This window comes from Culex quinquefasciatus, chromosome 2 (genome assembly GCF_015732765.1).
Source record: "Culex quinquefasciatus strain JHB chromosome 2, VPISU_Cqui_1.0_pri_paternal, whole genome shotgun sequence".
Classification (NCBI taxonomy): Eukaryota; Metazoa; Arthropoda; class Insecta; order Diptera; family Culicidae; genus Culex; species Culex quinquefasciatus.
Genome location: NC_051862.1, coordinates 194914822 through 194940005, shown reverse-complemented (window position 1 = coordinate 194940005; position 25184 = coordinate 194914822). Strand labels below are relative to the sequence as shown.

Below are 25184 nucleotides of genomic sequence, written 5' to 3'. Positions count from 1 at the left end.
GTTAGGTCGGGGAAAATGGAATCCCTTGGTGGCGATTTGTGGCTCAAGCTAGCCCACGTGGGACAGTTTACAATTCGTTAAACCTTTTTTCTCATTTCTTCATTTTAGCTCAAACAAAAATCTACAAAAAAAAGAATCACGCAAACCCCAACTGACCTTATTGTGCACATTCTTCGCAAGACTAAAGCCTAGGTCGTAACACCGGAACTGTTGCAATTCGCCCTCCACCACCCAGGTAAATGTTACTTAAGAGAACCATCATGCCGGGCAAACTGCGACTGCCGGCAGAGGTGTTGGAGCCGACGACAGTCCGCAATTGTCAAGTCATTGAAAAATGGCCCACATATGTGACCTTAATATTGCGTAAACCCTGGTTAGACAAAGCCGGTCGGAATGGGAGGTATGTTGTCGTGGGATAGATTCGATGAGGTTAGATGGAATTGGATGTTGGTAGCACGAACTTGGCATTATAGAATTAATGTTGAATGTGGTGAATTGTCAGCAGCAACAGAATGTAAATATTCTAATTATTGAAGTTGGTAGATTAGGACAATTTATTTGTTTTGTTTTATATTTTAATCCAAAAATATATTCCCCATGAATCGTTTTTATATGTTTCAGTGGATTTACAAAAATCAACTTAGGATTGACATTTCTTTAAATGAAAAAGGCCCAATAAACAAAACTTAATTTTTTTTATTGAGCGTTTTGAGTCAGAAATATTCAAGGATAATCTAAAAACAAAAAAAAATAGTTTATTGGACCTTTTTTTTATTTAAATCAAGCTCCAGAAATGTTAACCCCAAGGCTCATGTTAGTAGTTCAGTATACGAATGATTTTTTTTTAAATCCTGAAAATTATCAGTAAGTGCTTTCCTATTTTTCGCATTCCTTGACTCATTACAAGTACCTATACTAAGTTTCATGTTTCCAATGTCACCTGGTGTGGGGTAGGTTATGCAACACTCCTACGCACACCTGGCACATTCCGCACACACACACTGCTCTTTTCCATGTCGAAGCGCCTCCTTTTAGCAGAGTGTCTAAGGACATGCTATCATGTTCCGCGTACATCCCCGCCGAGTAAGATTCCCGCCGGAGCACGTGATCCGCGCAAATTTGCGACAAAGTCAGAGTTTTCCTCGCCATTTTCCCCCGGAAAATCAGCTTAATGTGTGCTCCTGCTCATCCACACTGGTATTCATGGGGTGGTGTGGGAGATTTTTCTCGTAAAAATAGATTTATACTTGATAATCGCATTAGGACGATGGGGCACGTCCGCGTAGTAAAGATGCGTTTACGGTCTCGTGTGAGGAGTCCTTCCTTCAGCTCTGACGGAGTGGATAACTTTTTTTTCTGATGTGTTTGTTGCTTTAGCTGAAGCCGGCGAATGGAGAAAATGTCATCTTTTGGGAAGCGGGGCACTCTCCGGCGGTATGCATTACTTTTTATTTGATGGCCGTTATTGTCGCAAGTTATTACCGGCAGTAAACACGGATTAGCCGAATCTACAAGTTATTTATGACCGCGCGTAAGACCACGTGTATCTACACTTGTTGTGGCGAGGCTGACAAGCGACATGCAATGCATGTTAGGCCCGTTGTTCAAATATTTGCCGCGAATGGCAATGTTTCGAGTACCATCGCGAAATACGTCACTTTGAATGACCTTAAGCTGTCCGTTGAATATGGGAAAAAAAAAATCTGGGTATGGGTTAGTTTCCATTAAAAGTTCGATTTTTTCATCCACTTCTATAAACGTTCCAATATCTACCCTCTTGTGGCCTTGGCTGTCGTAGATCTAGTCGAAAAATGCATTGCTTGCAACCGGCAAGCCGAGCATGAAACATGGCAAAAGGGTCGATGGAGGATGGCTCACCGGGAAAAACCTAATGCACTTTTGGGACCCATTTTGTCTAATGGAACCACTCGACGGTGATGGGTGCGGCCGTGGCTGACTGGTTACGGTGTTTGCTTTGTAAGCGAATAGTTCTGGGTTCGATTCCCATCTGCTCCCAACGAGAAAGTTAAGAACACAGAAATTTGAAATGATGAATATGAACGAAAAACCAAAGTCGCTCGAGGTGGGGTTCGATCCCCCTTCCTTTGGATTGGTAAGCAAAAATGCTAACCACTAGGCAATGACGACTTGGTGAGCATAGATTGGAATTAGGAATACTGTTACAACCAACCCGCAACGCCTTTTGAGGTGTATCCTAGGGTTCTACCTCTCCTACTAACATTGAGTCCAAAACCTCCCTACAAACATCTATACCACTAAGGTGACGTAGGGGTCCTTGCGCACTTTAGATAGGTGCTAACTAACGATCCTTCCCATCCCTGAGGATAGCTTGGACCCGGCCAGGACCCCCTTATGCCCTGGGTTGTATTACACACTCCAGTCATGCTTTTGAACGGGTTCTCCGTTCGTTCAAGTTCACACAGCAACACGGAAAATAACAGCTCTGAGAACGAACGCTCGTCTCTAAGAAACGTTCGTTCAGTAGGCTTTTTTGAAACGAACGGAGAACCCAGTTCAGAACTCTAGCTTTTTCCTTTGATGGGACCTCAGTAGACCAGCTAAACTTCATTCACTTTTAATCACCCCTTGACATATCAGCCCTGCTAGCTCAGTGGTAACACATAAGTGTAGTAATCAAAGGTAGTGAGTTCGAGAATTCGAATGATTTGTTTTTGTTTTTGGTGTAGTTCGAATCATTTTTTTCCTAAACTTTAAATTTGTTCAAAACCACGGTGGTCATAAGGTTTCGTCTGTTTCTTAGTTGAAAGCCTCAGATGCATTTTTGAATATAAATCGTTTAGCTATAGTTTTCATAGCTTCTCCACCCAGCGTTGTCACATGTACAGATATTTTTGGCACAGACCAAACACTCAAACTAATTATTTTTACAGTAAACACTTGAGTAGTTTTTGTAAACTGCACTATTTTTTGCATCTTTTTACTTGTTTAGTTTTTGATAAAAATGATTTTCTTTAAAGTTATACTTGATTGAGTGTTTGGTCTGTGCCAAAAATATCTGTACGTGTGGCAAGCCTGTCTCCACCTGGATTTTCCCTTGAATGGTATAATAATTTAAGTCCAAAAGTTGTTTCACTACCCAACTAAACACCAAATAAAAAAAAATAATTCAAAAAAATAAGATTCGAACTCACTTTCTCTGATTTCCAAACTTTCATGTTACCACCGATCTAACCAAGCTATATGAAAGTCAGTCTACTGATTGTCAATATAAGTCAAACTGTCGCCATGGAGAACCTTTGGCTACAGGCGGTTCACAGAACGCGTTCCAAATGTTGAAAGAGAACGGCACGAAAAAGTGACGTTCTGTTTTTGGAACGAAAACCAATGGCTCCTGCGCTGTGGGTTCAGTTCACACTGAAGAACGAGAACGAACGCAGAACGGGTTCCGTGCAAATTGCATGACTGACACACTCATCAAAAGATGAAGACATGGTATCTCCTGTGTTGGATTATTGTTCCGGATGAGGGTCTAACACAACCACACCAAACAGTGGGGTAAGCGTTGTAGAGCCTTCCGGTGTTCCCGAGCATGGGTAAATAACAAGGGAAATGCGTAATAATACCTTTCTCTGGTATCAATACCAAATTTTGGTATTCCTGGACCCTTTAAAATTTGTCTTAAGGATTATGCAAGAGCAAAATGTGCTATCATACCAATTAAAGGTATTGTTTTGATATTGCAAAATTGCAGAATTTGTCAATGGTTGAACACCACATATTGGTATTCTTTTGGTATTACAGTGTTTTATCAAATTCCTCTGAAACTATGGGAAAATTTTGACCAATTTTGACAAAATAATTAATTTTGCGCTAAAATGATGTCTCAAAGCGAATGCTTTCATTGAAAACCGGAAATTTCAAACTTGATTTTAAACATTTTTGATATACCCCCTAAAGAAATGACTTGAAATTGTGGAAAATTTTCTAAGTCAGGATGGCACATTTTGGTATTATTTTGGTATTAAAGTGTTTTATCAAATTCCTCTGAAACTATGGGATTTTTTTTTATAAATTTTGACGAGATAATTAATTTTGCGCTAAAATTACTTGAAACCGAAAAATGTTAAAGCTGATTTTCATTTTTTTATATATCCACTAAGATTTTTTTTTTAAACGTTGAAATTTCTCTAAGTTGAGATAACCATATGAATATAACCTTTGAAAAACGAGTTAATCGACAGATTATAGAATTTTGGTGAATTTCAATCCAGTGTCATTTTAATAACACTTATTTTTCAATCTTGTTATTTTTTAGAATCTTCAAGAACTTCAAGCACAGGCCGTTCATCAATGACAAATGCATTCGATGTGGTGAAGAATATCACTAAGAACAACATGGAATCATCAGGTGAGTAGATTTGGCTGTTGCATATGGATCATTTCTTTTAAGTTTTTTCATTAACTGCAACTGTTGCACTAAAAATGGTATGAAAATACCAAATTTAGGTATTACTTGGGCAAATAACAGGGACCAAAATGTGCTCTTGGTTGCCCAGTAATAGATTATAAAATACCATGAAATCATACCAAAATTATGTATTTGGAAGACCACAGGAATACCAAAATCTGATTTTCCAAGGGCGCGGTAATACCTAAAAATTAAACCATGTTAATACCAAGTTTTGGTATCCAAGCAATGTTCGAAAATCCAGAAGACCTCGATTTGGTTTTGAAATAGTTTTATTTTGAGGTATTATTTTACCCTTGGAATAACATGGTTTGGTATTGTTGTGCCCTTCCACATACTAGACTTTGGTATGATTTCATGGTATTTTACCATCTATTACTGGGCAACCAAGGGCACATTTTGGTGTCTGTTATTTGCCCAAGTAATACCAAAATTTGGTATTTCCGTGTTATTTACCCCTGCTCGGGTTGGGGCGTCCTCCAAATGCTAATTCTAATGCTAATGCTAATGGAACCACTCGACGGTGATGTCCTTCTAGTAAAAAGTTGTAGGGTAGAGTAGTCATCAATGAGACACGGGGAACAATGATAAAATGGCTCTCACAAGTCGCAATTTCAACCAATCAGGCTCATATTTGGGGGAAAGGTGCGTCTACTGGACACACGTCTGCCATTATAGTGGCTTTGGTTATGGACGCTTCCTTGAAAAGTTATTCATAAATGTTTGATTCTGGGGTGTAAAAGTAAATTATGGACAAAAAATATTTTTTCGCTCGTAGGCTGCCATTTACACCAAAACTAATGTTTCTTCAAATTTCTTTCGACGTTCCATAGGGATTAAGTTGGGCTACAATGTCCTTTCATTAAATTTGGCCAAAATTTAGAATATACTCAGAATCCAGGGCTGTCTCAATGTTCCCCACTCCTTTCAGCCCATGGGTAACAATGAGACACTTTGATTTTTCTTCAATAAACTTTTCAAAATCGATGGAAATCTTTCAAAACATGAATTAAAAGTGGTTTTTGGCATATTTATAGAGTTAAAACTTCATTTAACCAAAAATACAAAGTTATTTGGTATTCATATATGGATTTTACAAAATTTAAATACTTTTTAGTGTAACTTTTGTTATTAAAAATTTCATGTTGGCAAAATTGCTCTAAAATGTTCAAGGCAAGTCACCTGCAATGGAACAATACAAAAACATGATGTTTTGCTAGAAAAATGTTGATTTTCGTAGAGTGTCTCATTGTTCCCCAGCTGTCTCATTGTTTCTGCCAAGTGCGTCTACAATGAGACAGTTGAATAACTCTGGCTGTAGACGTCAGATCGATCTCATATTTTGGTCAATGTTAGAACACATTAAAAGAAATATAATGCAACTAAAAGCTCATTAAAAGATGCTGATGAAAAAATTAGAAAAATCGTTGAAAGTTGAAAACCAAAAGTGTCTCATTGATGACTACCCTACCCTAGGCATTAATGACACATGATTTTATTCAAAACTTAAAATTTATTTTTTTTGTAGACAATCAAAAAATCGATTATGTACTAAAGCTAACCTCCGTATTAACAAACTGTGCAACAAATTTTAAATTTATTTTAAGCGTATAGAATACCCTAAATATTTTTTTAAATTATAATTAGCCTTGCATTGATAATAGGCATACCAATTTCAGCAATTTCAGTTGAAAAGAGCCTAAACCGAAAAAAACAGTTCTCCGATCAGGCTCAAAATTTTTCTGGGGGTTGCTTGGCCAAAATAATAAGACCCGTATTTTTTGGTTTGGCCATTAGGGTGACCTACATCGTGCTAGGGTGGTTCGAAAAATGGCAATTTTCGTCATTTTTCGCAAAAACCTCTTTTTCCGAAAAATCATATTTCCGCGCCATTTCATCCGATTTTAGCTGTCTTGGACGCAAAAGAAAGGTTATGAGTTTAGCTATTTGGGAAAAAAAGCAAGAAGTTTCAAAAATCTAGCTTAACATTTCTAAAAGTCACATGAAAACTTAAAATGGCGTTTTGACCGTGTCTGGACCAAAGAGCCTATGTCTGAAAATATTTTTATCGGATTTCTCGGAAAATTTCACATAAAATATAAAAAAATTGGCGATGTCGAACCGTACGTTTCGGAGATTTGATTTTTTGAAAATAAAAACTGAATTTTTCCTTTGCTAATTATTAATGTTATGGTACCAAAAGTTGCGTCTTTTAATTACGAAAATTTTGATACCCAAACAACTATAGGTCATCGCTGAAATTTTAAAGTTATCGCAGTTTTTGTTGAAAAAAGTTGATTTTTTGCCGATTTCGTCATTTTTCCGTTTTTGCGCGTGGCGCGTCAAAAAACTCAGTTTTTTTTTCAAAAAATCAAATCTCCGAAACGTACGGTTCAACATCGCCAATTTTTTGATATTTAATGTGAAATTTTCCGAGAAATCCGATAAAAATATTTTCAGACATAGGCTCTTTGGTCCAGACACGGTCAAAACGCAATTTTAAGTTTTCATGCGACTTTTTGAAATGTTTAGCTAGATTTTTGATACTTCTTGCTATTTTTCCCAAATAGCCAAACTCATCACCTTTCTTTTGCGTCTAAGACAGCTAAAATCGAATGAAATGGCGCGGAGATATGATATTTCGGAAAAAGAAGTTTTTGCGAAAAATGACGAAAATTGCCATTTTTTGAACCACCCTATCACGATGTAGGTCACCCTAATGGCCAAATCAAAAAATACGGGTCTTATTATTTTGGCCAAGAAACCTCCAGAAAAATGTTGAGCCCGATCGGAGAACTTTTTTTCCGGTTTAGGCTCTTTTCAACTGGAATTGCTGTATAGTAAATAATGCAAAAAGTTTCAAAATGAAAAAAAAGCAGCATGAGTCATAAATATGAAATTTTAGAGAAATAATCGTACTCATCTAAAAGATTGGCGGTCACGCGAAGCGAACTTTTTTTAAGGAATTTCAAGGCACTCCAATAGCCTTCTTTGAATTGAATGTATTTAAAATACTAGCCAATTTAAAGAATTTCAACTTTGCAAATTCATCAGTCCTTTTAAATTTCTCCGAAACAACCGCCAACACAAATAGCCCGATGTAAAATGAGTAACCTTTTCATAAAGCAGTCGCGGTCATCCCGCTTGTCACACGCGGTCTCAATTTACAATTCAGCCCTCGTGTTGCACTGTACTAATTAACCCCAACATCCCACATCATTTGCGACGAGACGCGTTGACGACGTTAAACCACGACCAAACGCGGGAACTTCGTGGTTCATGTTTTTGTGGGTGCACCCAGGAACGGGTACCTTCTAACTTCTGCCAACTTGCTACAGTTAATTTTGCGGTTAAGCTCTGGCTAAGGTCAGTTGGGGTATTGCGTTCTGAGTGAAAATGTACTCTAAACATTCGATAAAACGACCCAGGTCTCCCTTACAAACACAAGCAGTGAATCAAATTTCCATCACCCCGAACCGCAGAGCAGTCCCGGAATGCAACGGGGCGTGATTCTCACCTCACGTTCGCTGATTCGCTTCTCCAGGGTGACATTGTAATCCTGCTGGATGCGGCGCTGCAGCTCCTGCATGTACTTCCGGTCCGTCAGCCGGACCACGTTGGTCCCCATCAGCTTCTCCAACTGGGCGGTGACACGTGGGAGGTTCACACTGGGAGAGGAAACGAGAGCAAAACCAAAGGTTAGTACGATCATCAATCAAGAGCAGTTTGTGGTTAGGGTTCGTACTAAAAGTGCACAATCAAAAAGTCACCACGCAAAGCAAAAAGATCTTCCGTACGGATTTAAACCTCGACCAAGACTGCGGCTGTTTGGTTTGGTTACGGCTTGATTGCACAACCGGTGTGGACAAAAAAAAGAGTACAAACATTTAATCGATTGGATTTTTGGCACATGTTCCAAGTTCACCGCATGAGCATTCTACCCACTCACCTCCACCCACGTGCTAGAACATACTACGTGAATTTGATTTTGATTTGTTTGGCCCAACGGTCGTGCGATATCGTGAAGAATTGCTGCTGCTGCTGCTGCTGCTGGAACTGGGTAAAGTGTATATAAATAGTGTCTCGTGACGGGTTCTTCATATACTACACATGAACGTGAATATATTGATATAACTATGGTGGAACTTCAACCCAAATGGCACATGGTGGTGGGATGATGGGGTAGGCTTTTTGTGATGCAAAAAGAAATAAAATATCCAGCATGGAATGCCATCTTGCCGTCGTCCCTCACCACGTGGTGGGATATGCGAGTGTTTCGAGTGTTCGAGTTGGGGGAAAAGGACATAAAACTACGACTTGTTTCGTGGGAATCTATCGTGTGAATTTCTAACTACATTCCGTTCGTTCTTTATGGATTATTATGGCAAATGTTGAGGAAGCAAAAAACCAATGAACAAAAATGCCATAATCCAATAATATTTATATATTTGAAGCAAACGTTGGATAAGCATTTTGACAGCAGAGCAATTCTCTACGAAATCGGTCTTTTTTAAATTTAAATTTTTGATTTTTTTTCGGTTGAAACTTTTATGGTGCTATTAACATGCCCAAAGAAGCCATTTTGCATCATTAGTTTGTCCATAAAATTTTCCAAATTTACAAATTTGGCAGATGTCCATACAAAAATGATGCAAGAAAATTAAAAAAATCTGTATCTTTTTAATGAATTTTTTGATCATTTTGGTTACTGCGGCAAAGTTGTAGGTAAGGACTACACTGAAAAAAATGATACAATGTTCAAAAAATTGATGATTTTTAATTTAACGTTTTCATCTCTAAAACTTGATTTGCAAAAAAAAAAAACACTTTTTCTATTTTTTTATTTTTTTTATGTTTTAGGGGACATCTGTAGTGGGTCTCGTGGCGCAGGGGTAGCGGCTTCGGCTGCCGATCCCGATGATGCTATGAGACGCGGGTTCGATTCCCGCCTTATCCACTGAGCTTCTATCGGATGGTGAAGTAAAACGTCGGTCCCGGTTTCTCCTGTCTCGTCAGAGGCGCTGGAGCAGAAATCCCACGTCAGAGGAAGGCCATGCCCCGGGGGGCGTAGTGCCAATAGTTTCGTTTTTTTTTTCGGGACATTAAATGCCAACTTTTCAGAAATTTCCAGGATGTTTAAAAAATCCTTGACCGAGCTATGAATTTTTGAATCAATACTGATTTTTTTTTTCAAAAAATAAAATCGAAATATCGGCCGCAAAAAAATTTCATCTTCATTTTTCGATGTAAAATCAAATTTGCAATCAAAAAGTACTTTCGTAAAATTTTGATAAAGTGCTCCGTTTTCAAGTTAAAGCCATTTTTAGGTTACTTTTTGAAAAAAAAGTCACAGTTTTTTTTATTTTTTAATATAAGTGCACATTTTTGCCAACTTTTTAAAATATATTTTTCAAAAGCTGAGGAAATTGTCTTTATTTTGCTTACTTGAACTTTGTGGATACCCTTAGTTGCTGAGATATTGCCATGCAAAGGTTTAAAAACAAAAAAAAATGATGTTTTCTCACCCAAACAATCCACCATTTTCTAACGTCGATATCGCAGCAACTTATGGTCCGATTTACAATTTTAAAATATGAAACATTCGTGAAATATTCCGATCGCTTCGAAAACAATATTTTTATTTTTATTTTTTCAATCAAGACTAAAATTACAAAATGGGGCAAACCTTTCAATATTACATTGCGTAGAAAAAGTTATAGAACAAGTTCCCTAAAACATGTATCAGTTTTGCTTTAATGTAGGCAATAATATGCCCTGGTGGGACCCGTGGTTTAGGGGTTAGCGTGGTTACCTCTCACTCAGTCGTTCTGGGTTCGATCCTAGAAGGTCCCGGTAGCTTTTTTCGAAACGAGATTTGTTGGCCCCGGTCTAACCTAGAGGTTGGGTCGTTAGCTCAGTCCAGGTGTAGGAGTTGAATTCCTGGGTCCTGTCTCGGTAGAGTCGCTGGCAGGCAGTTGGACTCACAATCCAAAGATCGTCAGCTCGAATCCCGGGGTGGATGGAAGTAGTCAGTGATTTACTGACTCATAAGTGAGTCAATAAACGAGTGAGTTGGCAGGCGAGTGAGTGAGTCAGTGAATAAGTGGGTGAATAAGTGAGTAAGTAAACGATTCAGTAATTCTATGTTGGGTGAATTTTGAAGACAGTGATGTGAGTGAGTGAGAGGGTCAAATAATGTCGGGCAAACTTATGTTAGATTAGACAAAATAATGTTCATCATTAGTTTGTATTTTTGGGTATTTGCGTTAATTGTTTTTCAATTCACTATCCGTGAGTACAATAATTATTTTTGAGATCATGATTATTTGAACAAAATTTTGGCAAAATCGGTACTTGTATTCGAAAAAAGAACTAGTTGTAAATATCAATCCATAAATGTGGTCTGCATTTCATGGTAAGCCAGAGTCCTCCCGGATTCTAATGACTTCACTGTGTGATATTTATTCGCTGCACATATGGCGGTGGGTGGCAAACTTTGTGATACAAAGCTCGTGCCGCATTTTTACTGCCTATTTACGACCTTGTGGTTCGAAATCGAATATCTGGTAATTTTTAACGTCACAATTCCTGCACAATTCCATCTGTCTGCAATCCCACATCATAAAACCATGCACATTTCCAAAACGTTAAATTTTGCGGCTTCTTCACGAAAAAACTAACTTAATCCACCTATGTGGTTGGAGCCTTCCTCACTTATTACCAACAATGGCTGATATGAAATTTCATCTCTTTCAGATACAAAAATTTCATCTCTTTTTTAGATCCGGAGTAAAAAAGTACATCAATATCACTTAAGTGTACATATCTCAAGACAGGGTTGCCAGATCTCCAATGTTTTGAACTCTTTGGAAACTTACTTTACTTTACTTTTACTGCTCGTACAACCTCCGGGTCATGAGCTGTCTCCAGATGCGCTGCCACTGGACTCGGTCCTGGGCTGCTACTCTCCAATTCCGCTGCGGAACTCCCACACTTTCCAGATCTTCCTCCACCTGGTTCAACCACCTTGCACGTTGCGCCCCCCTCCGCCGCGTTCCAACCGGCTCCGAATTGAACACCAACTTCATCGGATTGATAGTCTGGTTCGGTTGGCGCGCATCCAGCGCGTCCGGCATTCTCGCGACGTGTCCGGCCCACCGAATTCGGCCAGCCTTGGCGACCTTCCGAATACTTGGCTTGCCGTAGAGTTGCGCCAGCTCGTGGTTCATCCTTCTCCTCCATACAGTGTTCTCACGCACGCCGCCAAAGATCGTCCTAAGCACTCGTCGCTCGAAAACTTCAAGCGCTTGCAGGTCCTCCTCGAGCATCGTCCACGTCTCGTGCCCGTAGAGGACGACGGGTCTTATCAGCGTTTCGTACATGGTACACTTTGTACGCCGGGAAAGGTGACCAGACCGTAAGGTCTTGTGGAGTCCGTAGTAGGCACGACTACCGGTGATGATGCGCCTCCGAATTTCTCTGCTGCAGTTGTTGTCCGACGTAACCAACGATCCGAGGTACACAAACTCCTCCACAACCTCGAACTCGTCGCCGTCGATCGTCACGCTCGGTCCTATGCGAGCCCTAAGGGACTCGGTTCCTCCTGCCAGCAGATACTTCGTCTTCGCAACATTCACTTTCAATCCAACCTGATCCGCTTCCCGCTTCAATTCAGTGTACCGCCTGGCCACATCCTCGAACGTTCTGCCGACAATGTCCATGTCGTCGGCATAGCAGATGAACTGGTTGGACCGGTTGATGATCGTGCCCCGCATGTTGAAGCCCGCCCGCCTCATAACACCTTCAAGCCCAATGTTGAAACAGAGGCCGGAGATACCGTCGCCTTGTCGCAGTCCCTTGCGCGATTCGATCGGGTCGGACATCGCTCCCGAAATCTTCACGCAGCACCGTGCCCCGTCCATCGTCGATTTCACCAGTCTGATCAGCTTCCCGGGAAAGCCGTTCTCGTACATGATCTTCCATAGCTCTTCGCGATCGACCGAGTCGTACGCGGCTTTGAAATCGATGAACAGGTGGTGCGTCGGGATCTGGTACTCGCGACATTTTTGGAGGATTTGGCGCAGCAAAAAGATTTGGTCCGTCGTCGATTTCCCCTCCACAAAACCGGCTTGGTACGTCCCTACGAAATCCTTTGCTCGCTCCGACAGACGACAGAAGATGATCTGAGACAGCACTTTGTAGGCCGCGTTGAGAATAGTGATGGCTCGATAGTTCTCACATTCCAACTTGTCCCCCTTCTTGTAGATCGGGCATATTACTCCCTCTTTCCACTACTCCGGTAGCTGTTCTGTGTCCCAGACCTTGACTATCAGCCGGTGTAGACAGGCCGCCAGCTTGACCGGGCCCATCTTGATGAGTTCAGCACCGATACCATCCTTACCCGCTGCTTTGTTGTTCTTCAGTTTCTTGATGGCATCCTTAACCTCCCTCATCGTGGGTGCTGGCTCGTCCTCGCCGTCCACCATACCGCTGACGTCGTTTCCCCCGTCGCCTTGGTACTCCGCCTCTGGGCCGTTCAGGTGCTCGTCGAAGTGCTGCTTCCACCTTTCGATCACCTCACGCTCGTCCGTCAAGATGCCTCCGTCCTTATCCCGGCACATTTCGGCTCGCGACATGAAGCCAGTCCGGGATTGGCTAAGTTTCTTGTAGAACTTACGCGTTTCGTTGGAGCGATACAGCTGTTCCATGTCCTGGCACTCCAACTCTTCCAGGCGGCGCTTCTTGTCCCGAAAGAGATGGGTTTGCTGTCTTCGCAACTGTTTATACGACTCCTTGTTCCCACGGGTGTTGTGCAGCAGCCACTTGTCCCGCGCTGCTTTCTTCTCGTCCCAAATCGCCTGACATTCCTCGCCGAACCAGCCGTTCCGTCGAACTCGGTCCACGTACCCGATGGCGCTCGATGCCGCTGCGTTGATGGCTGCTTCCATATGGCTCCAGCAGGCCTCCAGAGGGGCTTCGGCGAGCTCACCCTCGTCAGGCAACGCAGCTTCGAGTTCCCGCACGTACTGGGTAGCGACCTCAGGATCCTTGAGCCGCTCCAGATTATACCGCTGCGGGCGACGGTACCGGATCTTGTTGACCTCGGATAGGCGTTGGCGCAGCTTTGCCACCACCAGGTAGTGGTCCGAGTCGATGTCCGCGCCACGGTAGGTTCTGACGTCGATTATGTCCGAGAAGTGCCGACCATCGATGAGAACATGGTCGATTTGCGTCTCCGTGTCATTAGGTGATCTCCAGGTGTACTTGTATAGGGGGGTGTGCTGGAAGAAAGTACTACGAATGGCCATGTTTCGGGAGGTAGCGAAATCGATGAGTCGTAGGCCGTTCTCATTCGTCTGCTGGTGGGCGCTGAACCTCCCAATAATCGGTCTAAACTCCTGAGCGTTCAAATCACCGATGACAATCTTGGCATCGTGTTTTGGACACTTCCTGTACTCGCGGTCAAGAAGCTCGTAGAAAGCGTCCTTGTCATCGGCGTCGCTTCCCATGTGCGGGCTGTGCACGTTGATAATGCTCAGATTGAAGAATCGGCCCTTGATTCTCAACCGGCACATTCTGTCGTTGACTGGCCACCACCCAATCACGCGCTTCGCCATTTCGCCCAGCACGATAAAAGCTGTCCCCAGCTCGTGTGTATCGCCGCCGCTCCAGTACATAGTATAACCCCCGTACTCACGGTGGACCTTCCCCTTCCAGCACACCTCCTGCAGCGCCACGACTTCGAGACCGCGGACCCGCAATTCGTTATGAAGAATGCGGTCGCTCCCATCGAAATTGAGAGACCTGCAGTTCCACGTCCCGAGTTTCCAATCCCTGGATCCCCGAAAATCGGGTCGGCGATTGGATCGGCTCGCATCTGGAGCTCTCTGCACTTGATTTTTACGGCGGGTGCGTGTAGCCATCACCAACCCCCTGTCTCGCCGGAGGACCGTCGTACCAGGACTGTTTAGAGTCCCACCCTGGCACTGGGACTGTTAGTCAGCCGCCCCTAACCTGGGAACAGCCGCTCACGGGTAGAAGGAGTCGAAACCCCAATTGTTTTGGGCCGCCCCTAACGTGGAGTACAGACGCCCAAAACGGTAATGGAGGAGGTGGTGGGGGTTATGCGTGCGCCGCGGTGCAAAAAATCACTTCACTTTACACTTTGGATTTTTTCCCACAATTTCCAAAATGCTTTTATTTGTCGCGCTTTTGCTTCGATCCGACCCACTGTGCACTCTTCGAATTGTCATCTCTTTGGAAAGGTCTTTTCATAACCTAACCAACGATGGGTCGGATGGTGGATCCGGACATAGTTTACATACATTTAAGTGAGATCCGATTTCCAAAAAGTACATAAATGTCAATTAAGTGGCCATATCTCGAGACAGGGTTGCCAGATCTTCAATGTTTGAACTCGTTGGAAAGGTTTTCTGATAACCTAACCAACGAAGGGTGGGATGGTGGATCCGGACATAGTTTACATACATTTAGATGAGATTCAGCTTCAAAAAAGTACATAAATGTCACTTAAGTGGCCATATCTCGAGACAGGGTTGCCAGATCTTCAATGTTTTGGACTCGTTGGAAAGGTCTTTTGAAAACATAACCAACGATGGGTCGGACGGTGGACCCGGACTTAGTTTACATACATTTAAGTGAGATCCGGCTTCCAAAAAGTACATCAATATCATTTAAGTGGCCATATCTCGAGACAGGGTTGCCAGATCTTCAATGTGTTAGGCTCGTTGGAAAGGTCTTTTGATAAACAAACCAACGATGGGTCGGATGGTAGTTCCGGATATAGTTTACATACATTTAAGTGAGATCCGGCTTCCAAAAAGTACATCAATATCACTTAAGTGGCCATATCTCGAGACAGGGTTGCCAGATCTTCAATGTTTTGGACTCGTTGGAAAGGTTTTTTGATAACATAACCAACGATGGGTCGGGTGATGGACCCGGACATAGTTTACATACATTTAAGTGAGATCCGGTTTCCAAAAAGTACATAAATGTCACTTAAGTGACCATATCTCGAGACAGGGTTGCCAGATCTTCAATGTTTTGGACTCGTTGGAAAGGTCTTTTGATAACATAACCAATGATGGGTCGGATGGTGGACCCGGACTTAGTTTACATACATTTAAGTGAGATCCGGCTTCCAAAAAGTAAATCAATATCATTTAAGTAGCCATAACTCGAGACAGGGTTGCCAGATCTTCAATGTTTTAGGCTCGTTGGAAAGATCTTTTGATAGCCTAACCAAAGATGGGTCGGATGATGGACCCGGACATAGTTTACATACATTTAAGTGAGATCCGGATATATGTGAAAACACATTTTTATACATAACTTTTGAACTACTTATCGATACTTCAATCTGTATAAAACTCGATCTATGGGACCCTAAACCAAGTCGAATGCAACAGGTTCGGGTCAAATCGGTTCAGCCAGTGCCGAGAAACATGAGCTAGTTTGTTGGTCACATACATACATACACACACACATACACACACACATACACACACACATACACACACACATACACACACACATACACACAGACATTTGTTCAGTTTTCGATTTTGAGTCGATATGTATACATGAAGGTGGGTCTACGACGTGTTTATACAAAGTTCATTTTTAGAGCAGGATTATAGCCTTACCTCAGTGAGGAAGGCAAAAGGGAGCACCTCGCAGCACACGAAACCAGACACGTGGTTGCAACGTTTCTAGAACTTCCACCTTTTCCACCGAACCGAATCCTTGCAGTAACATGTGATGTGCTTACCGGAGGTAAAAAAAAAATCCGAGTTTTCACGCGAGTGGAAAACGCACGGTAAACAACCCTCCCACGGCCGTTTAGCCGGAAAACGCGCGCGCGATCTGTTCCGTTAATCGAGCACAATTAAATGGCGGGGGACTCACCAGGCAGTGGCCACCACCAACAGCGGGGACTTGTTTGTTCCGCACGTGCAGCCCCGAAAATACCGGTCGGCTCGGAAGCAGCAATTTTCCGCTCGACTCTTTCGGCCGATTGTGAGTATATAAAAATAAATGTAGTGTAGGTGTGTGTGTGTATTCGTGTGAGAGCACCATTTCAAACACCAAAACAATAATAGTGCTAAGCGGTTATGAACCTCGGCAATAGAATAACAATAACATTCGATAAATGCGCATAAAAATGGGTAAAGGATTGCCTGTTTTTTTGGTGGAGAACCCGGCGAGCTTTCCTCACACTAATACCAACAGCGAAAAGTTCATAGCATTTATTTCCGTTGCAAATATCGCCGATTTTATGGAAATCCACTTTTCAAGGTGACTTCAATCGTTCGCGATATGCCGGCTCGGAAAAAGGCCACTCGAATTATGTTTCTGTCACGGTATCAGCACGGTGCTGCAGCAAGAGTTAAGAGTACATAATGTAGGATAGCGGGTACATTACCGGGGAACAAGGACCAAAGGAATAAAGGACAGCCTAAACTTGGCTCGTGGAGGTGAATTGGTTCAGGAGCGCAGGAGCTTAAAACAAGGAATGTTCTTGAAAACAATAATGCAACTTTGAACTACGAGGTCAACTGGGAAGGTTTTGGGGATTATTGCACTGGTTAGCAAAATTACTCAAGAAAAACAGTAAAATATTTCCACTCCTTCTGACTCTGACTCTCACTTTGGTTTGTTTTTAATATTAAATTTAATTTCTAACTGCCATTAAATGCTTAAAATTATATTTGAATGAAATCTTTTGGAGTGATATTCAGTAAACTTTGAAAATATTTCAATTGACTGATAAGAAAACGTGCAAGGACAAATTAAATGAACAGCAACTAATGGCTTTTTGCAAAGCAATTAACTGTTAATTGAATATTGACTGGCCTGTATATTGATGCAGCCAATGCTTTTTACCATGCACAGGAATATTATCCCGTGTACATTAATTGCATTTTCTTTGAAAACAGGTAAGCATTGAATGCATAAATTATTTAAACTCCACTTTAAAACCCATGGTTTTGATGCAAACATAGAAATAATAAAAACTACGGCAACTTCGTGAGGATACTATTTAAAATCTTGAAAAAAAAAAACAAAAATAAAATGCAACCGCCCCGATCGTCGCCATGATAACAGAGTGTTGTTGACACCGACTGTTTGCAGCAGCAGCAGTGGCTGAGGGTCGTTGCTTTGGCTCGTAGATTGCCGGCGATGACCTTGGCCATTTCGTCCCCATCCCACAAAACCCACACCTAACCGGGCTCGTTACCTACAAACCTGGAAAATGGAAAAAAAAATTAACACCAACTGCTGCTACGATTTCGTGCCACGAACGGGACAAGGCGCATTACCGAGGTGTTGCTCAACTATAGTGGGAACACTGTTTAAGGGTGTGGCAAGGGAAAGCGGAAACTCCGGAAAATGAGCAGCGATGGTAACAAAGATTGGTGAAAAGCAGAACATGTGTATGCAGGGGAATTTATTCATTGATAGTATAGATGCAAATAAATTCTCTGCAAAATAAAAAAAAATATTATAAACACTAGAATAAATAATTAAATCAACATATTAATAAAAATAAGTTAAACGTTTGACTAAAGACCATTTCAATAAGTCGTAATTTGACTCTCTGGCAACACTGAAATACTGCTCTCAACCATCTAAGACCAAACGTGGCCACTAATCGAGCTTGGATCTAAAAAAATCTCCAGAAATCCAATTTCGAACCAATTTTGAATGTTCAAAAATATTTCAAACTGATTTTTTTATTTTATTTTGTAGACGACAGCTTTGACCCTTTTTCTACCTGACTAGTATCCCTTACTTTTATGTCAAAATAAGTATTCAGTAATTTTTGTAATGTCTCAGATGATGCGTGAAGTGTGCCATTGTTGCAACTTTAAAGCTGGTGGTTTGAGTTTATATCAAACAATGTTAAAAAAAACTCAACAAATCAAAAAAGTGTCTTTAAAATTATGAAAAACATAATCATTTACGCCAATAATCTTACAACCCTGTTAGGAAACATCGCTTCTTACAAGAGTTGCTTCCTGAAAATGTTCTTATCTCTTACTCTGTTAAAATTCTGAGTAGAAAGTTTTTTCATAAATCGTGAAAATTAACGATCTGACAACCCTGTTGTGAGATAACGTTACTCTTAACATAAAAGTAGTTCTACGGGAAATTGATAAGAATGCTGCATTGAATATGGGTTGTAATCACTCTTAAATTTGTATATTTTTTTCATTTGAATTAAATGCTAATAAATATTCACAGATTATTTCCCGGTCATCATTACATTACAACATTTTTAATTTTTACCAACATTACCGATTTTTCATCTACCGAATTTGGTTTAAAAAATCTTAGTGCGTAAACGGAGAAATAATTCCGAAAAAAAGAAGGAATTTGAAAAAAAAACTTTTTTTGCAGGGATATTTGTACCTTTCACTTAACTCGGTAGCAGAAGCAACATGGTTGCATGATTGAGATCAGCACTGCTTGAAGCTAGAAGTCGGTATCATTGAACTAATTGTTTGCATACTGGAAACTGAAAATGATTGGAGATTATTGTGCTGCTGTCTATAAATAAAAGGGTACAAAAACAAAAAAATATATATTTTTTGCAATTCCGTCGTGAAACTACTTACTTTTCCTGTCATTCTTGAACGACGAAAAAGCCTACTTTTCTGTACCAAAAATAACAGAATCGAATAGCAACACTTTTCAAAATAAATGCTGAAAAGTTCTACTTTTTAGCACTCAAATGGGTAACACTTAACACTTTTCAAATTTTTTTTTTGATTTAAACGATTTATTGACAAAATACCAGAAAAAAAGACATAACATTTCACTCAGTGTGTGTTTTTTGGAATTGCAAAAAATGTTGTATGGAACTCTTTACAAAACTTGATTTTTTCAGCATTCTTCGTATTTATCCAACTCGGTGAACCTCGTTGGATAAATGCACGACTCGTGCTGAAAAAATCCTCTTTTTGCAACTTGTTGCATAAACTACTATCGTTGACTCGTTGGAAAGGGTTTTCGATTACCTAATCAACGATGGGTCGGATGATGGATCCGGACATCGTTTGCATACATTTAATTGAGATCCGGCTTCAAAAAAGTACATAAATATCACTTAAGTGGTCATAACTCGAGACAGGGTTGCCAGATCTTCAATGTTGTGGACTCATTGGAAAGGTCTCTCAATTACCTAAGCAACGGTGGGTCGGATGACGAAACCGGACATCATTTACATGCATATATATGAGATCCGGATATATGTGAATTTTGGTCACATACATACATACACACACACATACACACACAGAGACATTTGTTCAGTTTTCGATTCTGATTCGATATGTATACATGAAGGTGGGTCTTCAAAATTTTAATAAAATGTTCATTTTTAGAGCAGGACCTCAGCGAGGAAGCCAAAAAGGAAAAAAATGGAAACCTCTACGGTTGCAACTAGCATTTTCACGACTTATTTTCGTCAAATAATTACACCTCGGCGTACAATTATTTTCAGAATTACCCACGAGACAGCAAAATAAATGGTTCCTGCTGCGACGACGTTCATCCGTCACAACACTCTTGTCAGATCAAGCCCCAGCACGAAAGACACCGGAAGCTGTTATCATTATCATCTTCGTGGGCATATCATTTGGCACTCGCGAGCGAGCATAATTTATAGCTAGGGAAGACGGAACAGAAGCGGGGGAAGCAACCCAAGAAGGCACGTGAGAAGAAGTATCGTCTTCTTAAGCGGAACCCCGGGAAATGCAGGCCAACTGTGTTGGGTGACGTTGATGTGGAGTAGGACGAATGAGGGAGGGTCCTGTAACACTTCCGGAAGACGAATACCTGTAGAAAACGTACTGCTAGCAAGATGGATGACACAGAAATTGCACGATGATGAAAGAGCACAACACGCCATGCAGGTGGCTTTTCTGTGTGACTTTGCAACATCAATGAAGCCCTGGCAGATGGAGTGTGGGAAAACTAGTTGGTATTTTTTTTCACTCCTAACTGATTGATGATTGGAGAAAACGGATAATTAAACCGGGGCAAAATGCATTTCATACCCACGCGCAACGGAAAAATTATTTCATGTTAACAGTTTCCCCCCCTGGGAAAAACCTCCCCCAAAGGGAATTCCCCGTTCTGAACCAAGCCATAGGAAGTCGCTGCTAATTTCATTTGCACGACTACCACCCACCGATGTCAACCATCAATCAGAGCTAGATAACATAAATCACCTTCCCTCGGTGAATGTTGAACTGAAAACGGTACGTGAACAAGCGTATTTGCGTAAAGCTCCCTCCGCCTGATAGCTTTGGTAAGCTTTTAAGCCATCGGGGAAGCGTTGTAACGAATGCAAATATCAGCAGGGATGGATTTTAATTACAAATTCCCCCTTCCTAGTTGGGCCATGTGTCACATCGTTTGACGTTGTGGGTATTGTGTATCACTGTGAAGAGAGTTTTGATGGGATATTTATCATCCGGGTTGTATTATAAGTTTGAGTACTGCAGAAAACATAAATTTTTATCACTATAGATTGACAATAGTTTTCAATTTATTTTTCTTTCCTAAAAAAAGTTGCTATGTAGGTCATTTTTGGATCCAACATATTTTGTTTTGTAAAACTAGTCCGGTCAAAATGACATTTTGAAGATTCATTCGATCATACGATGCAAATGATAAACTGGATTTTCAATCTAAAAAAAACTAAACCAAGAAATTCTTTAAAATGTTTCAATATATTTTCTAAATAAATTGAGTAGCGTGAACATTTTATGAACAACAACAAGTTTTTCAAAAACGTGGCAAATAAAACTTTAGAACACTCAAATAATTTCTAATTCTCTTTGTTTTGGTCATTCTGCCCGAACAAGGTTTTTGTTATTGGCTTCGTATGAAAATCGATGATTCTTTTTTCGAGTTTTTGAATTTCAATTAAGTCTATTATTATTAATAGAGGCAAAAACTTTTATCGATTTTGTAACAAATTTCATCCCAAAAATAATATCATCAAATCTCAATGACAGAGTCAGCCACAAAAAAAAATATTTTTTTCATTTATCCTTTTAATCCTTCTAGAAGTGATTTTGAATTCTGATTTCCTGGAAAAAATCCATTTTGATGTTATTGTTAATTAAATTTAATTTAATTTAATTTTTTGGAGATGAATGCAAAAAATAATATTCTAAAACAGTCTCTTAAGTGTAACTCAAATCAATTCCAAAAATATCTCTGGAATTTGTTTGGATTGATTGATCTCCCACGTGTAAACGATATATCGACTTGCTTGAACCACGTGTCGTATCCAGTTACAATATTCATCAGAGCCGTTAAAAAAGAGTTGTTATCGCTACCACTTTCCCCGAAAATGAATCAATTAATTAGCTGGCAGGAGACCTCCCCCCTCCTCAAATTGGTTTCCCGTCACACCACCGACCGAACCTAATCGCAATCACTTATCGAGTGGGATTTTGCTGGGCTGGCTGGCTTAGAACCGACCAAAATTTGTTTCGTCATCGTTGCGCCAAATAATACCCTCAGCGCTGGTGGGTGGGTGTTTCTGTAGTCACCCATTAGCCCATCAACAGCCACACTTCACACCTCCTTGAACAAAAATAGGCCACTTCCCCATCCTTCCTTTTCCGGCGGAGCAGATCACACTCACTTCTTCTTCTTCGCCGGTCGGGACGGTTTGACGATAAAGTTGCACTCGCAAAAGGTGAAATCCTCTTCGGTCGGGTTGGTCACGTTGCCGGGCGGTTGCTTCAGCGGATTTGGAAAGGCTTTTCCTCCACCACGAGGGCCTCCACCGACGATGCCAGGTCGGCTTTTGCCCATGTTTGGTGAGGGGAGGGAGGCGCTCCCACAATGTCGCTGGAGATAAACACCAATTTAATGGCAATTCCGGGAAAACTTTTACGTCACTGCCGATGGAATTTGTGGAAACACTCAAAGCACTACAGGTTTCCGTAACTCAGTCTAGACGGGGTTGACTGTTAATGAAAAGTTTTAGTAAAAATGACCAAACTAGTGTTCGTCCTCTGCAACGTCCTTTCGAAAGGAACCTCACTTTTTGACTGCTCTGAAGTTCGTCCGAACCAGTCAGAAGAATGATGATCCGTCCAATGAAGCGCCCAAATTGACGCCTCCAAGTGCAGACATGCCCCCCACCCCACACCCCTTAGTACCCAGTTAGTAACAGTTCCAGCACCTAATCTGCATTCGGCTGACGTGACGAAGGATAAATAAATCCACACCGCAGAATTGCCTGACGAACTTTTTTTTATTGTTGCTTTTTGGTGAGTTTTCCACCTTCGTGTTGGTTTCCTTACAAAGTTGTTTGGGTACTGCTTTTCTCACTTTTGCTTTCCACGGCAGATTTATGAGTTAAACGACATGCTGATTCGCACAGTGGGATTTGCAGAGGAAATTATCATTTCGACCAGAAAATCTCATTACAAAGCATAATTTTGAAGAAAAAAAATGGATTTAATTTTAACAAAATCAGTCTACAAAATAAAAATTGCATTTTGCTGTAAGGATTCCCTTTCAAAATTCCTGTAACAAAGACCTCGAATTGAAGGCTTTCGAGCGACGTCGTCTGTCAAGTTCTAGGTTGTTGGTTGCAACGTCGGGGTTTGAACCAGCTTCAACCACCAATATCTAATAATAAACCAGATTTATGGCGGTAAGGCACACCACCTGCACTTGTTATCGTCGGTTGTAGGTGGCGACCAGAAATCATATTAAATTTATTATTTCCAGTGCCTTTAATATTGTGGATTATGTATTTGAAATTTGAGTAGGCTGTTGCTCATGATTGTACAACTGTCTAAATGTATATTCTCAAAGACATACAGCTTACAATAGAATAAATGAATGACAATCTCTTTGTACCTATGTCAAAGGCCGTTGCAAATATGTTTCAAAGAAAAACCTGAATCTAACAAAAAAACATCAATTTTCTTGTTTTTAAACCTTTGCAAGCCAATATATCAGCAACTATGGGTCACTTCAACAAAATTCAAAAAGCAAAAAATAGAGAATTTTCTCAATCTTTAAAAAAAAATCAGGTGTGGACAAACAAGGGCACTAATTTAAAAAAACATGAATAACTGCGACTATTTTCATCAAAGTATCCTAAAAATGGCTATAATTTGAAAACGGTGCACTTTATCAAAATTTCACCACAGTACTTTTTGATTGCAAATTCGATTTTACATCGAAAAATGAAAATGCGCGTTGCGATAAATATTCCGATTGTTTTTAAATCATTACTAATTAAAAAAATCATAACTCAGTCAAAGATTTTTTGCACATTCTGGAAATTTCTGAAAAAGTTGGCATAATTTTTATCAGTGTAGTCCTTATCCATACAGATCCATACCTACAACTTTGCCGAAGACACCAAATCGATCAAAAATTCCTTCAAAAGGTACAGATTTTTGAATTTTCATGTATCATTTTTGTATGGACAACTGCCAAATTTGCATGGAAAATTATAAGGACAAACTAATGATGCAAAAAGGGTTCTTTGGGCGAACCGGAGGCTTCATAAAAGTTTCACCCGAATAAATAAAATTGCTCTGAAGTCAAATCAACTGAAACCCATTTTAAATGCATGTTCCTGCGTTTAAAATCATATTTGGGTTTTCATTCTCCGCCAACTCACACAGCAGTTGCCCCGACCCCTCTTCGATTTGCGTGTAGCTTTGTCCTAAGGGGTAATTTTTGTCCCTGATCACGAATCCGAGGTCCATTTTTTTGATATCTCGTGACGGAGGGGCGGTACAACCCCTTCCATTTTTTAACATGCGAAAAAAGACATGTTTTTCAATAATTTACAGCCTGAAACGGTGATGAGATAGAAATTAGGTGTCAAAGGGACTTTTATGTAAAATTAGACGCCCAATTTGATGGCGTACTCAGAATTCCGAAAAAACGTATTTTTCATCAAAAAAAACACTAAAAAAGTTTTAAAAATTCTCCCATTTTCCGTTACTCGACTGTAAAATTTTTTGGAACATGTCATTTTATGGGAAATTTAATGTACTTTTCGAATCTACATTGACCCAGAAGGGTCATTTTTTCATTTAGAACATTTTTTTTCATTTTAAAATTTCGTTTTTTTTCTAACTTTGCAGGGTTATTTTTTAGAGTGTAACAATGTTCAACAAAGTTGTAAAATAGACAATTAAAAAAATTTTGATACATAGACATAAGCATCATTTTTTTACAGTCAAGTAACGGAAAATGGAAGAATTTTTAAAAAAATTTTAGTGTTTTTTTCAATGAAAAATACGTTTTTTCTGAATTCTGAGTACGCCATCAAATCGGGCGTCTAATTTTACATAAAAGTCCCTTTGACACCAAATTTCTATCTCATCACCGTTTCTGGCTGCAAATTATTGAAAAACACCTCTTTTTTCGCATGTTAAAAAATGGAAGGGGTCGTACCGCCCCTCCGTCACGAGATATCTAAAACCGGACCTCGGATTCGTGATCAGGGACAAAAGTTACCCCTTAGGACAAAGTTTCACGCAAATCGAAGAGGGGTCGGGGCAAATGCTGTGTGAGTTGGCGGAGAATTACCCAAAAAACAACTCGCCATCAATCCCATGTTTCATTAAAATACTCTGGAAATCAAAACGTGAAAGAAGCAACCACAATTAATTATAGATATTCGGAACTGGTATCACGAGTCACC

General features: G+C 40.5%; 1 protein-coding gene across 6 annotated transcripts in view; it reads right to left on the bottom strand.

Moving 5' to 3' along the window:
- LOC6034829 overlaps positions 1-25184 on the bottom strand; it is a 45643-nt gene that overhangs the window by 5486 nt on the left and 14973 nt on the right. For 5 of the 6 annotated variants that reach the window (XM_038256372.1, XM_038256376.1, XM_038256373.1 and 2 more), the window contains exon 5: positions 7968-8118. In XM_038256372.1, coding sequence (XP_038112300.1) covers positions 7968-8118 — 151 coding nt within the window. Of the gene's footprint in view, positions 1-7967; positions 8119-22142; positions 22520-25184 lie in introns of those variants that run through there. The other variant, XM_038256377.1, reaches the window with a different exon arrangement.